This window comes from Pocillopora verrucosa, chromosome 10, assembly GCF_036669915.1.
Source record: "Pocillopora verrucosa isolate sample1 chromosome 10, ASM3666991v2, whole genome shotgun sequence".
Classification (NCBI taxonomy): Eukaryota; Metazoa; Cnidaria; class Anthozoa; order Scleractinia; family Pocilloporidae; genus Pocillopora; species Pocillopora verrucosa.
Window position 1 is genome coordinate 5,644,753 of NC_089321.1, and position 16,672 is coordinate 5,661,424.

At 39.5% G+C, this 16,672-nt stretch overlaps 1 protein-coding gene and 1 non-coding gene across 3 annotated transcripts in view; both read right to left on the reverse strand.

Moving 5' to 3' along the window:
* Nucleotides 1-1,543: 1,543 nt before the first annotated feature.
* On the reverse strand, nt 1,544-1,616 carry Trnat-ugu (transfer RNA threonine (anticodon UGU)). The gene has a single exon. It is a non-coding gene; the product is annotated as a tRNA-Thr (tRNA).
* Nucleotides 1,617-1,653: 37 nt separating this feature from the next.
* LOC131786987 (uncharacterized) overlaps nt 1,654-16,672 on the reverse strand; it is a 28,001-nt gene continuing 12,982 nt past the window's right edge. Inside the window, exons 10-22 of one of the 2 annotated variants that reach the window (XM_066173269.1) lie at nt 16,312-16,428; nt 15,740-15,856; nt 10,053-10,439; nt 9,248-9,622; nt 8,081-8,452; nt 7,220-7,330; nt 6,929-7,045; nt 6,638-6,754; nt 6,372-6,497; nt 5,366-5,771; nt 4,433-4,612; nt 3,092-3,414; nt 1,654-2,412 (exon numbers count right to left, since the gene is read on the reverse strand). In XM_066173269.1, coding sequence (XP_066029366.1) covers nt 2,273-2,412; nt 3,092-3,414; nt 4,433-4,612; nt 5,366-5,771; nt 6,372-6,497; nt 6,638-6,754; nt 6,929-7,045; nt 7,220-7,330; nt 8,081-8,452; nt 9,248-9,622; nt 10,053-10,439; nt 15,740-15,856; nt 16,312-16,428 — 2,888 coding nt within the window. In that variant the 3' untranslated portion in view covers nt 1,654-2,272. Of the gene's footprint in view, nt 2,413-3,091; nt 3,415-4,432; nt 4,613-5,365; nt 5,772-6,371; nt 6,498-6,637; nt 6,755-6,928; nt 7,046-7,219; nt 7,337-8,080; nt 8,453-9,247; nt 9,623-10,052; nt 10,440-15,739; nt 15,857-16,311; nt 16,429-16,672 lie in introns of both variants that reach the window. The other variant, XM_066173267.1, reaches the window with a different exon arrangement.

The window sequence follows — 16,672 nt, forward strand, 5'->3', positions numbered from 1 at the left end:
CTAGCTGGCTCGCGGTCGATCTGATTTTCATTGCTATCGTTCAAATAAGCGGAAAAGGCTTTCCTTGGGGGAGTATGGTTTGTGAAGGCTATAATGATGTAAACAGGAGAGAGTAAAACGAAAAATGCTTCAGTGAGTAAAAATATTTTGCTTCCTTTTGGCCAAGACTAAAATGGATTATCTTAAAAACAGTTTAGAGTGGTTTGGGCCTTAGACTAACTGATGGTATATTACTTCACGGTGTTCCTATCATGGGGCGTCTTTAGCCATATATAAGTAAGCCTTGAGACTCAAATTACCATTTAGTTTGATAAAGCCTGTGTCTCACGTTTACGAGGGTCTCAATGGGGTTAACCGATAGCCGTAAAACCGCCAAAATATGTAGAAAGCAGTACATAACAAAAATAGTTAATATTTACTTTGGCAGCAGGTGTCCCGCTCAAATCCAGGTTCAACAGGAAATGATGCTATAAAAGATAGAAATAACATACAAAACATGACATAAAGGAAGATTCAAAATTCGTCGATACCTCAGCTAATCCATTAAGGCAAGGGATTATAAACTAAGTCCAGTAAGAAGGATACATTATAGTGCTGAATAATTGTTGTGAAAAGCTGTCTGTAAACCAACCTCACGAATTCAATTAGGCAATGGAAACCAAACACATAGGCTTGTCGCTTAAAAAGACATTTCTGTCTGTATTGAAGGGTAAAAAAAATCGCCCACACACAAATGAGAAGCAGAATCACTGTGTTCAGTATGAGATGGTGTGAAAATCGGAAATTAAAGACTTCGAAAAGGACATCAATTTCTTTCAATGGGGGAAGGCAAACTGAATGCAAAGGAAAGCTTTTCTGTTCAAATCATGGACATTTTTTTCATAATAAAACGAGAACAAATTCTTATCGTTATCCATGGATATGTTATCTCTTCATCTTTGCCCATCATTTGAAAAGGTAACAAAAAGACAAATAGTGCGTATATCTAAAAAAATAATAGCAATCATAATAATTATGCTGATGCATATAGTAATGATAAACACCATAACCTCCAGTTGTCTGCTGCGCCCTACAAAAACTGTTTCTTAAAATTTTCAAGGAAAAAACAAATTAATGATAAAAACAATCATACAATCATGAATCCATATAAATTCGACCGCTCTTAACAACCCCTCTCAAATGAAGATCACCTTGGACATGTGAACTACTGCTGAGCTAGCTACGGCAAAATTCACACGTTTGATTCCACACTGCACTTCGCCTAAAAAGATCATGTTCACAGCGAAATCGGTTCCGTGAGGCAACGGACGTTTAGACAAAGTTATCGACAAACCCTATAACCAAAGGATTGTCTGTTTGGTTTCAGGTCTGTATGTCAGATGCTTGATATGACTACCTTGCCTTCATGGCAAGATATGACACAATTCTGGACCCAAAACATCAGAGGGTCATTTTTGACCTCACTATAATTACATCAAATTTATCATGATTGAAAACTTGTCCTCTACTTTGATGTGACAGAAGTATAAAAGGAATCATGCCCAGCCCCGTGAGAGATTTGAACTCTCGACCCCTGGTTTACAAGACCAGTGCTCTAACCACTGAGCTAACGAGGCGACCACTAATGAACGGTCTCACGAAAATGGCATTGGAAAGTATAAATGACATGAGTCTGTTAGCACGTGGATTTTTTATTTTTTATTCTTCAAGACTACCAAAATGCTTCAACTTACTGATGCCAGAAGATAACTAATCATTCATGTAGGACGGCAAATCTACCAAACCAGCTCCTAAATCAGATATACCAATGAGAGATGATAGCCACTGGGGGCTATAATCAGACTGACTGAGGGTTCAAGAAGGTGGGAAAAGTGCATTGAATTGAAAATAAGCCGTTGAAAATGACGTTTTAAAGTAACGACGACTTAAAGATCGTCAGTCCAAGCTTTAGCATGTAAAAAATGTTTTTCGATTTTGTTACAAAAATAGTTAATCACGATTATGCTCAGATTAAACATTAAAAGAAGCGAAAAATTGCAAATTTAATTGTTAACAAATGGCCTGGTGAGTGGAAAATTCAGTTGAAGACGTGCACTTGATTATGCGATATCTACGGCTGAAAACGTAACTTTTCTAAGACATTGTAGTCAAACAGCAATGAGGATGTGATCTCCGATTAGGATATCATTGAACACGATATCCAGAATTGCGTTAAGACTTTTTTAAACATCTACGCTCAGCAAAAGTGGTCAGAAAGTCTTCTAAGAAGTTATCACTTTTGCAGGTCCTCGTAAAGCGGTATGAACTGCTTTGCGACTCTCTTTCTATCCGAAGTTATCTTCAGCCATGCCATTCCCACAATGCAAAATCCAATGAACACACCCAACGAGGCAACAACAGGAATGTTGAAACCTGATGAAGGAAAAGTAAGAAAATCGAGCTTAGTTTAATCACGTCATATCATCCGAGGAGGGTGGACCTGAAACATAGTGAGATACACCTGTGAAAATTTGCAATGTTATTAAGTTGATACCACGAAACTAATTAATCCTTTGTTGCGTGGTTTGTTTGTTCTACCAGCCAAGGGGTTGAAACCGCGTTCGCAAGTTTTGGTCGGTCAGCTCCGATATGTGCCGTTGATTTGGTCGTCCAGTTGGTCTGTAGATGCGATAAACTAGTCGTTTATGAGGAGTTGCTAAGTTATGGAATGGTGACGTTGGGAATGAAGTTAAGTTACCAAGTCATGTCTCTCAAGTCATTCTTTGAATACATTTTAGTGTAGCACTTGTTTGTTTATACTGAGACTGCGGTAGAATCATTTTCTGCTGCTTGTGTGGTCTGATCATAAGTGTGAGAGTGGCCCTGCAATAAAATGTCCATTTTTACTGACGGCTGTCGTTTTCAGGGCGGACTTTCTCTCACCTTGACGCTCAGGCTACAGCGGTGTCGATTCTCACTCCTGAGTCAAAACCATCTACCGAGTAATTTTTTTGTCTGGACTTAAGATATGTCTTGAACACCTGTTCAGATATTTCTGCATCTTGCTGTTAGCATTGCCAAATACTTTAATACATTTACTTCAAATACTTGCCTGTATTAACTTTGGGCTTACTCTCATCCAAGGCAATCGCTTCCGCCTCTCTGTTCTCGCGGTTCAGTGCGATAGGACCTTGGGCCAGAGCGTATTTGTTACCCGGGTTGTCATGAAGAACCTTCTCGCTTCGTCGTCTTCTCTGTACGCAGCCTTGAGCACATCTTGAGGCAGGATCTGCGGCGTCACAAATTTGGACCTCGCAATGGAAAAACACAAATGTGTCCCTCCCGACGTATTGGAAGGCCTCCAGGCTCCAGCGCTGAGACTGGTTATCGGGACTGTCATGGAATTGAAGCGTGTCATCACTGTCGACCGAGCACCTGCAGAAAGTGAGAAAATAAGGCCAGTTCTGTAAAGTTTGTCGGTTACAAGTTTATCAAAAGCACTCTCACGAATCACCCTTGCCAGACAAACTTTTAACGTATTTATTTATTAATTACTGGTGAGGTTCAGTTTTGTTCCGTGACTTGTAACTGAGTGGATAGTGGTGTTAAAGTTGTAGCTAAGAATCCAACCTTAAAACCACGAATCCAAAGTTAGAGCTACGCATCCAAAGTTCACAAAGGTAACTTTGGATCCTTTGTTATAACTTAAACAGAAATATCCACTTTTTTTTCTTTCATTTATAATAGTAGTCAGAGGCCACCGTAGTTTTGACTGTCTCTTGGGATAAAAGCTCGAGTGATTGGAGAGATGCATGCCCTCTAATTAGTTTCAATCAATCAATGAATACTTTATTTAATAAAATGAGAGGGGAATATTTTGGCTCTTCAACGAAACTATTGAAGTTGATTTGTAAGAAAGAAAGAAAAACATTTTGGTAAAAAGAATAAAAAAAGTTGATACTGGCTAAAAAATATATTGTTCTGGACGTTTCGGCTACTACTGTTGCCTTCTTCAGCAAAGATAAAAATGCAAAATGGCTAACGGCGTCCTGCTTGGTATATTATTTATGTCCACAATGTGTGATAAAACTGAATCTCGAAGGAATGTTTTAAAGTGTAACAATATACCAAACAGGACGCCGTTAGACATTTTGCATTTTTATCTTTGTTATGGAAGGCAACAGGAGTAGCCGAAACGCCCAGAACAATATATTTTTTTGCCAATGTCAACTTTTTTCTTTTTCACAAAATTTTTTAATATGCCTGGCTAAACGCCGAATATTTTTAAAGAAAAACATGGTTAAAAAAGAGTAGTTGCATAAGTAAACCCTCGAGGTTACAAGAAAACAGTTATTCTCCTTATCCTCAAGTTTTCATGACATAAAAAATTTGTTATTCCCTCGCCTTCAACTTTCAATTGGCAATGGATTTTTTGAGGCAAAACTTTACCTACCCGTCCTTAATAATATCATATCTGGGCTGAGAATTCCTGTCCTGATTGGGGGTGGCATAGCAGTTCAGGGCTAAGATTGACAATGTTGAGTCCTCGCTGTCGACACGGGTTTCAAAGTACACTCGTTCACGGATTGTGAATTCAACAGGGAAGTCATCCTGAGAGAAGGGAGCAATGAATCTGATGGAAGGAAAGAGTTGAAATACAATTAGACCTTACTTCTTGAGGCTTGCGTCTATTCGACATGAACAAGTGATTTTCTTGAAGAAAAGCGATGTACAAACTCAGAAAAGTTAGTAATAATTTTATGCTAAAATCTATGTTTGGAGATTTAAATACCGAAATGGGCCTTTCTGGTGTTAAAACGTCCTCTCGGTCGCCACTTTCTATCATTATTAAAATCCTTTTAAGCACATTTTGGTTTCAAAAGTGTCAGTCGAAAAATTGGATCGCACTCATCAGCATCTTTCTAACATCTTGGCTTTGTGGTGATTATAAGGGCAAATCAAGAGAAGGCAACCCTTAAATTTTCAGTAATTGTATCATTTTAAATTTTGAATAAGCTACGCGCAATAATTTGAAAATGGTAATTTGATAGACTTCTTTTGGAGCTAAAAATTAATTTCGACAATCTTTTCAGCACTCGCAAATTTCCTTGAAGGAACTGCGCAATTGCAAAAATTATGTAGGTTAAGATCGAAAACGCATTACATCGGAATCCAAATCTTATCTTTTTTTTCAAAACAACAGTCACACAGTGTCATGCCTCTAACATAAAGTTATCTTTTTCCCACACAAATACAACTATTTCCTCAAAAAAGGCTTTGTGTTCGACCTCATATCTAGAAATGACCCAGTCAAGTGCGATAATATACAATTTGCATAGTAGCAAATGGAATAGACCATATTCACGATTGTATAGATTTGTCTTACTGAGAACTTCGGAACAAATCCAAACTGAGAGTAAACTTTCCAAATCCCCTGGAAGAAAAAACGATCTTCGTGCTTGATGGCCTGATTCCAATGGAGGACACCGCACCCCAATTGGAGTAAAAGCAGTGGAAGGGGATCATAGCCTGGCGCAAGCGCGTCACAATCTTGTTCTCTTCTGTAGGTATTTCGGACACCATGTTGCTGTATATAACGTAATCTTTATTATGCTTCAAAATGGTACCACACTTTCCAGTTTCGGTATGAAGGAAAAAGTGAGTCTTGTTTTCAGTGGCTGTGCAGTTCGCGTCTATTAGTCTCAGGTGTTCACGGTCAAGACCCAAGAGGAGAGACTTGGGTAGAGTAATAGTCATTTCGTCTTGGCCACAGTCTACTTCCACTCCCGCGGCTGTTGAAATAAAATATCAGATTTCATTTTAAGACTCTGTAGAGGTAAGATGCCAATATGGCTAAACACTTAAGGGCAACATACAGAATACAAAAATAGAAACCTGTATTGTCAAAATCTGACTGCGACATTAAGTAGCTGCGAAGGATAGTTGATTTATAGAACAAAAATGTTCAAGAATAGGTCACCAATGATAAATAGTCTCCGTGCTTAAAAAAGACGAGATTTTTTGATCACTTCCCTCACTCTCTCCCAAAATGATTTTTATTGCCATTTCCCTCACGGTCACGTCGCCGTCATGTTATAGTCGTGTAATCTGCGCAATTGCTCAAGGCTCTAGACGAAGGAAAAACTTGTACTTTGAAATATACGAACAACTTTCGTTTAAAATATGACAGGGATGTTAATTATGATAAACCCGTATTTGGCTAGAAGGACACCAAAATTTAAAGATCAGAAAGCCGATCGCCATAGACTGTTACTTCGAGGCCATCCTGTAAAGTGCTCATCATTCACTGTTTCTACCAAATGATCAAACAACATGTTAACAACCTTTTATTCAAACTGTATGGAAAATTGCTCCATTAGATTATTTCTCACCAATACAATGGCGCTTGTCTCGTGCAACGCTTAACTCTGGATCTGAGCAAGAGCAGTAGTAACTCCCCATAGTATTCTCACAGATATCTTGACAGTGGTCCTTGTTCTCCTGACACTCATCAATATCTGAAAGACAAATTTAAGCCATTCACACAAGAAAAAATTTTTCATTATATCTGTAAGGAATATGATGAGCGGGAATCGCCATTTATCGAAAATATATTCCTGAAAACAAACAAAAAAACTTGAACAAGTGAAATACTCACCGACTTGGCAGAGATCGCCAGTGACACCGGGAGGACATATGCATTTGAAGGTATTGTTCCCATTATCCACGCAAGTGCCATTGTTGGCACAGGGATATTCTGAACAGGGGTCTAAACCTTAGAAATAAGGATAAAAGTTAAAAGGCAGAAAATGGAATTGAAACTTACCGGAGTAGATTACGAAACCTCTAATGCGTGACGAAACACTTTGCCTACGTCGAAATTCTCAGATCAAAAAAGAGTAAGATTCTCGGAAGTGGAATTTCAAACTTGAACAAGTAAAATACTCACCGACTTGGCAGCGATCACCGGTGACACCGGGAGGACATATACATTTGAAGGTATTGTTCCCATTATCCACGCAAGTGCCATTGTTGGCACAGGGATATTCTGAACAGGGTTCTAAACCTTAGAAATAAGTATAAAAGTTAAAAGGTAGCGAATGGAATTGAAGCATACCGGAGTAGATTACGAAACCTCTCATACGTGACGAAACACTTTGCCTACGTCGAAATTCTCACATCAAAAAAGAGTAAGATTCTCGGAAGTGGAATTTCAAACTTGAACAAGTGAAATACTCACCGACTTGGCAGCGATCACCGGTGACACCGGGAGGACATATGCATTTAAAGGTACTGTCTTCATTATCCACGCATGTGCTATCGTTGGCACAGGGATATTCTGAACAGGGGTCTACACCTTAAAAAAATATGTAATAAAAGGATAAAGACCTCCGACGAAGGCGTAAACTGCAAAAGGCGTAAACTGCAAAAGTTCTCATTAGCGAGGAAACATATCGTTTGCTGTATACATAAATACATACATACATACATACATGCACACATACTTTATTGGCTCGTCCACGCGGGGCTTTTCAGAGTGAGTGTTACACTACAAGTATAAAGTGCTTGAAGACCCCAACTGGAATTAAAAAGACCAGTTGGCTATTTACTCAGCGCAGCCGAGGGGCTATACTCGGGACAACCGAAAACCAATCGAGTGAGTAGCAGGGCGGAGGACTTGAGTCCGAGACCACCAGATTACAAGTCCAGCGCCTTAAGCACTCAGACACGCCGCCCTAATAGAGAGTTTCAGCTTTTAGGGAATGGAATTTTAAGTCTTCTCTTCTTTTAAAAAATCTGTCAATTTCTACGTCTAATGTGTAAAGTTTTTGGCCGTTTTACGGCTAACGGTTAACCCCATTGAGACCCTCGTGAAAGAGAAATGTTAAATACGTTTTCTTTCAGAATAAGGCGAGGGTAACTCAGCGTGATCGTGGTGAGCGGCGAAAGTCTGTCTGTCTCTTAAAAATATAGAAGTATGAAATGACATGCAAGTTGGGGCATAGACGGTTGTGTAACGCATCAAGACCAGACTCGCGCAAGAAAAATGTTTGATGATTATAAAAGAGGATATTCAGAATAAACTTCACAGGGTACTCACCACCGGTCGTTGTGGATTCATATTTCGCTTCAAATCCACGATCAACTGTTTGTCCAGAATGGAACATCACAAACATTTGGTTTCCACTCGACAACTGAGTCTCATTCCAAGACGACCCCTGGCAAAATCGCCCCAGCAAAGGCGAACTTGTTGACCCACCATCATAAAGCTCCACATAAGAACAAGAATCCGAACAATGACTGTCTGAACACTCACTTAAGACAAAATCAGTAAACGTAAACTTTACAATTTTGTCAGCTGGCGCGGTAATGTTCCAGGTACAATCTCTGGATGCAGTGTAGTTACTCTTTGGGTAGTTTGTGCTGCTTATTTTCCCGCTGCCTGAGAGAGGAATTGCTTCCCTGGGACAAACTGTAAACAATGAAAAAGGAGCATGTGAGTGTGACAGAATAAGCATAGGCTGTCCCGAGCGTTCAGTTGATAAAACGCAATGCCATATTGAACAGAAACGAGGGAGGGGTGGGTCATGTCAAAAATGTGGTAAGAACAAAAAAGTGGTACGCGAGGCGCTGCCAAGTGTCACTGATGAACTCAGTGTGACATCATCTGGTATCTCTTCCTGAACAGACGGACAGCAACGTGGAATCTAATTGTTTCATATACCATGAAGAAGCAAATTGTTGTAAATGGTGAAGTCATTTATGCCTCTGTTCTCCAATAGGTGATAAATAACATCTAGTCAAAATGCTTATCACATAACTGTTGATTCGACCAATGGTCAAAATCTATACAGACCAAAACGGCTCAAAACTATACTCTTTAGGCTGATACATTCCAATATGGTATTTATATGGACGTAGCCCCAAGGCAAGAATATGAATATTTGAAACTCATCACGGAGACTAATTTACATTATCAACTCAGTTGATGAAACCAAATTATCTTGTTATACTCTCCGACCGACGCAGCACCACAGTTTCTTTGGAAACTTACCACCTTTATTTTTTAGGTTAACATGGCTTCCCAGTACGTTACCGCTTACACTATACATCAGAGATGTTCGCATTCACCCTGAGTTGATAACAGAGAGAGCCCCCACTCTTATTAACTAAGCTCCTTATCATTTCTTGTATGGGTGAATTTATTGCATGTAACATCTTCTCTCAGCGAACTCTTAGATCCCACGAAGTTGTTCCCTCTACTTACTTGGAGGACTGTAGTTCAACAGTCTGTAAGTTGCCTCAAATCCGTCAAAATCCATGCTTGTATCATCGGACACAAACACCACCCTCAGGCTTTCGTGCAGTGAATAAAATATGACAGGAATAAACCTTGGTGTACCACATAGTTTTCCAGGCGGCACTTGATCACTGAAGCTATTCTGGACTTCCATATAATCACACGAGCAAGCAATGCCACCACAACGTTGAATATTATAGTCTGGTAATGTGAGCTCAACACGGTATCCTTGCTTCCCTATAATCTTCCAGCTACATGTCTGGTTGAATGGATAGTTTCTTGGATTAAAGGGAGAGGAGAAAGAACCTGATGTTTCATCGAGGATCACATCTGTTGGGCAAACTGAAAAAAGACTGCCAGCTTTAGTAAAATGCATCTTATTTACTGTAAAAACTTAATTTACTGAATGAAAAATCTTAACGAAGCTTCATTTTCTCCGAAATTTGTTCTATGTTCTAATTTTATGAGGTTTACAATCCACTGTGGTCAACTGAATGATTTCAAATACCGCCTACAGCTCCTTTTCCGTATGTTGGCGGTTTCCTACTTTAATCAATATAACGATTGTGAAATATAGCAGCTTGCGTTGGAGTAAAAGGCTTGACTATATGCATTTTTTTTTCTACAGCCTATAGCTGTTCAAAGATTGCTTACTTTATTATTTGCATGATCACTCGAAAAAATTCCCGCTCAGTTTAATAGGGGTACATGCTCAATATACTTCTATACTTCCGGTTAATAAACTACCATAGAAGAAAATTAAAGCTCTTACGTGAATCTTCATCTATCGCCTCAAAGGTTGCATTGAACCCTTTGTTTACAGGGCCGGTGCGAGATTCAAATCTCACTTGAATGAAATTTCCTTCGGAGTACACAGGAGGGGGAAGCTTTTGACCACAGATCTTAAAATCATTAGGATTTCCTCCATGAGAGGCAACGTTTGTGATAAAGACTCGGGCACTATCTGCTGCCGCTCCAGCACAGTCCTCGTTTTCACCTGCTACCAGGGTAAAATTCAAGAAGGTCAGTTTGATGATTTTCCCACCGGGTACCGTGATATTCCAGGTACAAATCCTGTTTGCGTCATAGTTGTTGGGAAAATTGAGGCTGGAAATGTGACCATTAGCAGCATTAATGGACTCTCCAGGAGGGCTGCAGGCTGGAAAAAAAGGTATCTTTTAGTTACTCTTTTGGTTTCTTACTCCAGACAAAAGAATTCCAGCAAAATCATACATGTTCAATACACCCAAACCGCTACGATTCGTCTACGGTCGTTGACAAATCCACACAGCGGAAGTGGAATCGTGTGTTAACGTACCGGAAGTCAAGGGGCGTGAGCAATGAGTGAAAATAAGTAGCATGAAAAGAGAAAATGACAACATAACCTTCCACGTTCTTAAATCGTGAAACGACCGGAAGTCCATTGTCCGAATATTATAAATATTAAATTTAACTTTCTTCCTTCCTAAAGCGTTAAACAAGGGCATTAACTGTTGACGAATCGACACGATTCACATGGATTCGGCATGTGATTACCTCGTTTCTAAGTGGTTTTTTTTTTGAAAACGACAACTTTGGAGACGTGCGACCTGACAGCAATATGGCTGGCTTTTACGAAGATCGTGTTGGTTTTTTCGTATTTTCACAGTCCTTCATTTTGTAGGAAAGAGCTTTTTAAACTTATTTGGTCTCACATCGGTTGTTAAGAAGTATGCCTGCGGAGATAAAGAGGAATTTGTCGGTGGGAAGCGAAATAGGCTGGATGGCGACGACGCTTTTGTCTGTGAAACAGAGAGTTTGTTATATTTATTTCCCGAGCTTGGCGATGTTGAGGTTCGTCTCGCGGAATATTTTGTAAGTGTCTTGCAAGTCAACTTCCGGTATGACGGGTCGACATCAACTGAGACCAGTAGTTCAACTCGAGTCGAATCGAGTCGATTCGACAACATTTTCAACGACCCTTGGTAGTTACTTGCGGAATATTTTCTAAGTGTCTTGCAAATTGACTTCCGGTATGCGTTTCCATCTAATGAGGGATAGTTTATTAGATTTTCGATTAACCACGAATCGACTTCCGGCAGAACGATTCGCAAGCTGCCTTTGACGAATCGTAGCGGTTTGGGTGTATTGGACAACATGCAGCGTGCAGATATCTTTTCAGCGAGAGCTACACACCTGGGCTCGACATCAAGCAAAGAAACTCGAAAGAGAGCTGTGTACCAACTGGCTTGCACGTGCACGCAAAGGTCATTACATTCAGCGAAAACAATGGCAAATGCAGACGATAATTGCAGTCAAAAAAATAGGCAAATAAAATAACAGAAGATTTAAGAACTTTCTTGAAGTGTTTCCTTGAAAAAACAGATAAGCAATCACGCAGTCACGCTACAAATACTACTTCTGCGTGGAATTTCTTGATGGTGGAAAGTGGAAAAAACATTTTCCAGTCTTCTTTTCTGGAAATATGGCGCAGTTAATGAATTTTATGGGGCTTTTGATATTTCTTTTCAAATGAGAGAGCCAGGGTTTCCCGTCATCCACAGTCTGCAAAAGTTGTTACACACTGCAACTTGTACGTCAACAAGCACGCGACATGTGACTTTAAAATCTCCCCTCCTGTTACAGTTTCCTCATTGTGAACTGTGCGATAATGTTAATAAACGATCAAATTATAGACTAATGAATGTTTTGTTCCGCACTAAAGCCCTATTTCCTGTTCTTAGCAAATCTACAAAGTAATAAACGACAGAATAAAATAATAAAAATCTCTGAAAACTTGAAAATGACAAATATTTTAATGGCCGAGTTTGCGGAACGAAACGAAGCTCTCTTATTAAGCGATAGAAATATCTAGCATATATATAAAAACATGTTAATTAAAAGCGGATCAAAACGTCACTGAACCGAATTTTCCGGGTTAAGCAGAACATTCTATTGCTTGAGACTTACGCCATAGCTGCCAATTGAAAAGCCGTGTCTTTTGTTCCTCACAGAAAATAAAAATATTTGACTAATGAGTCATTCAAAATTAACATTTCTTAAGGTTATGGAGGACGTGTAGGTGAAGGAAAGTTAAAGAAGGAGGAACCTCAAAGCGAACCCTAATAAATTCAACATTTCAAGTAAAAAAAGATGACAAGTTACTGTATTGTTTCAAAATTGGAGTGCACATTCTTCGATATTTTTTACCATGCCCTCCGCTGATGATATTGAGAACTAAGGAGTGCTCTCTATGAATCAGAAATGTATTGTCTTCCTTGGCATTCAAGTAGCGCAACTTGATGAACGAGCGGTAGATTACAGCTGATTTCGGCCACGAAGGAAATGAAAAAGAAAAGCTATCAGCCTATCATTGATCGCGACCAGGATTCCAGTCGAGAATTAAGCGTTTTCGAAGACCAGTATTCTTGTGAAGTTTTAAGAGATTTCTCGCATATTAGCACATTTTTCGTAAATGTGAAGGTAATTTTGCAGACTTCGTCTGCGGCGCAATGAGTCCATTGCTGAGAGATGTCAAGTAGGAGACAAATTATCAGGGCCGTAGCCAGACTTCAGAACAAGACGAGGCAAGTTTCGAGCGCCGAAGGTCGAAGGCACGAATTGCGTGGAATTTTTCTTCACAAACGGAGTCAATCTTGGGCCAAAATCAAGACGAGGCAATTGCCTCGTCTTGCCTCATGCTAGCCACAGCCCTGATAATCAGCAATACTTTCATTTTATATTACCTTCGAATTCAATTCCATTTGCTGAGAATGCCAAAAGTGGGAAGATTACAGAGAGTAGTATTCCTAGTTTCAAGTTCATCTTGAAGCCAAAAAGTAAACAGCAATACCAGACAAACTTGTTATTGTTTACACTCGTCGTTAATATTCTGAATAGACTTTTTCCGCATTGCTCGCCTCAATGTAGAGTTTTACACGGTTCATGTCCCGATAAACATTGGATTTAAACTTATTTTGTTTTAAATACAACATAATAGTCTCCCTGATCAAATGTGTGATTAGAAACTGGAATAATAGAGAGGAAAAGTTAGTCGAGCGTTTTAATGAGAGTGTGTTAGAATGAAGGATTAACACGTACGATTCCTTTATTTTGTTCGTCTGTGAGCAAACCTAACGCGTTTAGAACTAGCTCAGTTTCATCGTTATTTCATCGGCTAAAGTATTTAGAACTAGTTCAGTTTCATTGTCATTTCATCTGCTGGTTATGGCAATTATGGTGGCGCACATCGTAGAGAAAGCCACTTAAGCAGTTAACTACAGATGTAAATAGTTAGTGGTTGAAGTTTTACGAAATATCCTTGGAAATTTTTCATTTTGAGCTAGTCTTTTTCGTTCCATGGCAAAAAAAAATACACATTTTCAAGAATTAGTGTGAAACTAGAAAGTTGGGCTCACAAGCTAAATTTCTTCGCGATGTACGTGCTCTTTGATTCGATCAACATAATCCTGTTGATAATACTTCAACCCGGAGCTAAGCAACATAGAAAGATACAATTGCAAATTAGATGTAAATAAGGTGCTTCTTTTTTAAAAGCTCAAGGAGCTCAAAATTATCGCCGATTTAGAGTTCAATCGAAAGGTTTTAACTCAGAAGGGTTTTTATTTCGATTTCGCCTAAGAGTTTGTTATTATATGTTTATTACTGGAGTGCCCCAAATTGGCTTTTAAGCGATCTGACTTCGCTTGTGAAGCGAAAATTGACGGCGTCGCAAACGATCCCAGGAATAACGAGCAGTTTTATTGGTCTCTTTAATTTATCACAGAGATGAAGCCATTTACCCATTAACGCCCCAAGAGCGACTACAATCTAATTTCTCCTTACACTGTCACGGCTGAATCAAATATCACAAGAATCAGTTAACCTAAGTGAGGAAAAGTGGCAGACTTACGAATATCTTAATTGTTAAACAAAGCCTCCTCATAAATGAAAGGGAAAGCGATCTTCGCAGTAATGAACACTACTTAAGCAGTAGTGAAAATAAGGCCTAAAAAAATTCAGTACACCATATGAGTACTTAGGGAATTTTACAGATAAAAGTGTGGAGATTGTGTATGCTGATGTCACGGCACAAAGGGTGAAGCTTCATTTTGCCTAAGATGTCATCATATTGCCCAAACAGCGTATAAAGTAAAACAGGACAGCGTATGAAGTAAAACTTCATAATTTACATGAACAACTTGCATGGCCTCTCAGTCGATCTTAACTTTGAAAGCAATAGATGGTCACCCTGGCCATAGCCCAGCTCTAAATTCTCACAGAAAACTCTCCAGTAACCAAAATATTCTCTGGCTGCTTACGCCTGACGGCGAGCTAAGTTTATCGATCTTTCTCACAAAAATAACTACTTGAAAATTAAATAAATAAATAAAACCTATCGTAACCTTATTATCATCTTAACTGACGACATTCCAAAAGGGCTTTTATTGCCGATCCTAACAGTTACAATAATTTTGCGCTTTGGGGACTTAAAGCCCAATGCAAGTGATTTGGCTCCTCTGACACACTTCACTTGACAAATGACGCTATGAGTCGATTAACGCATTACCTTGTCCATGTCCCACACAATTGAAACGTTCATGAAAGTTGCAAGAAAACTGTGACAAATGAGATGCTGGGGTGAAGCATCGTTTTATAAAGAAACTGTGTTGTTACCATGAAATAAAATTGCAATTTATTTATTGTTTGTCGATGCGAGTAGAAATTAATGCATGAAAATATGGTTACAAGTAACGGAGACGAGTCGTTCGACTCGAGTCGATTCGACAACATTTTCAACGCCATCTAGTAGCTACTTGCGGAATATTTTCTAAGTGTCTGGCAAATCGACTTGTGGTATGACAGGTCGACTTAAACTGAGACGAGTCGTTCGATTCCAGTCGAATGGAGTCGATAGACAACATCTTCAACGCCATCTAGTAGCTACTTGCGGAATATTTTCTAAGTGTCTTGCAAATCGACTTGTGGTATGACGGGTCGACTTTAACTAAGACAAGTCGAATGGAATCGAGTCGAACAAGTGTCTTGCAAATTGACTTCCGGTATGCATTTCCATCTAATGAGAGATGGTTCATCAGATTTTCGATTAACCGAGAATCGACTTCCGGTAGAACGATTCGCAAACTGCCTTTCACGAATCGTATCGGTTTGGGTGTATTGGACAACTTGCCGCGTGCAAATATCTTTTCAGCCAGACCGACACACCTGAGCCCGACACCAAGCAAAGAAACTCGAAAGAGTGCTGTGTACCAACTGGCTTGCACGTACACGCAAAGGCCATGACATTCAGCGAAAACAGTGGCAAATGCAGACGATAATTGCAATAAAAAAACAGGCAAATAAAATAACAGAAGGTTTAAGAACTTTCCAGAGGTGTTTTCTTGAAAAACAGATAACGATAACGCAGTCACGCTACAAATACTATTTCTGCGTGGAATTTATAATAAGGAAAATACTCACGGTCTTGACAGCGATCACCAGGGACACCGGAAGGACATATGCATTTGAAGGTATTGTCTCCATTATTCACGCATGTGCCATTGTTGGCACAGGGATAGTCTAAACAGGGGTCCAAACCTTGAAAACGTATGATAAAAGTCAACAAGATATCTTAATGTGCGGTGTACATTCTTTATTGTTTCGTCCCCTGGGGCTTTTCAGAGTTAATGTTACACTACAAACATAAAACGTTTGAAAATCCCAATTGGCAGGAGGCAGACCAGTTGGCTATTTACACAGCGCAGCCGAGGAGTTGAACTCGGGACGACCGAAAAGTAATCCAGTAAGTGGCAGGGCAGAAGACTTGAACCCGGGACCACCAGATTACAACTCCAGCACCCTAAGCACCAGGTCAAGCCGCCCAATAGAGAGTTTGAGCTTCTAGGGAATGGAATTCTAAGTCTTCTCTTCCTAAGAAATGGCCCAGACAACTCTCAATATCTGATAGACAAAGCTCTTTAGCTGGATCCTTTGAAAAGGAAAAAAACTAAAAACAAAACAAAACAGATAAGCTTAAAAAAGGAAATACTCACGGACTTGACAGCGATCACCAGAGACACCGGGAGGACATATGCATTTGAAGGTGTTGTCTCCATTATCCAGGCATGTGCCATCGTTGGCACAGGGATATTCTGAACAGGGATCTAAACCTTAGAAATAATGATAAAAGTTAACAGGCCACCGATGAAAGTAAACACTTCTGTAGTAAACTGCAAAACCCTTCATGTGAGACGAAAAGTTTTGTTTCTATCAAATTGTTCATATCAAAGGAGGGTTCGGGTTTCTCGAAAGAGGAATCTTTAGTTTTTCCTTTTAAAGAGTTTGTCCAGGCACTCATCAATTTCTCTTGCCTTAAATTCCCCATTTAGAGGATGGTAAGCGATAAGATCACCT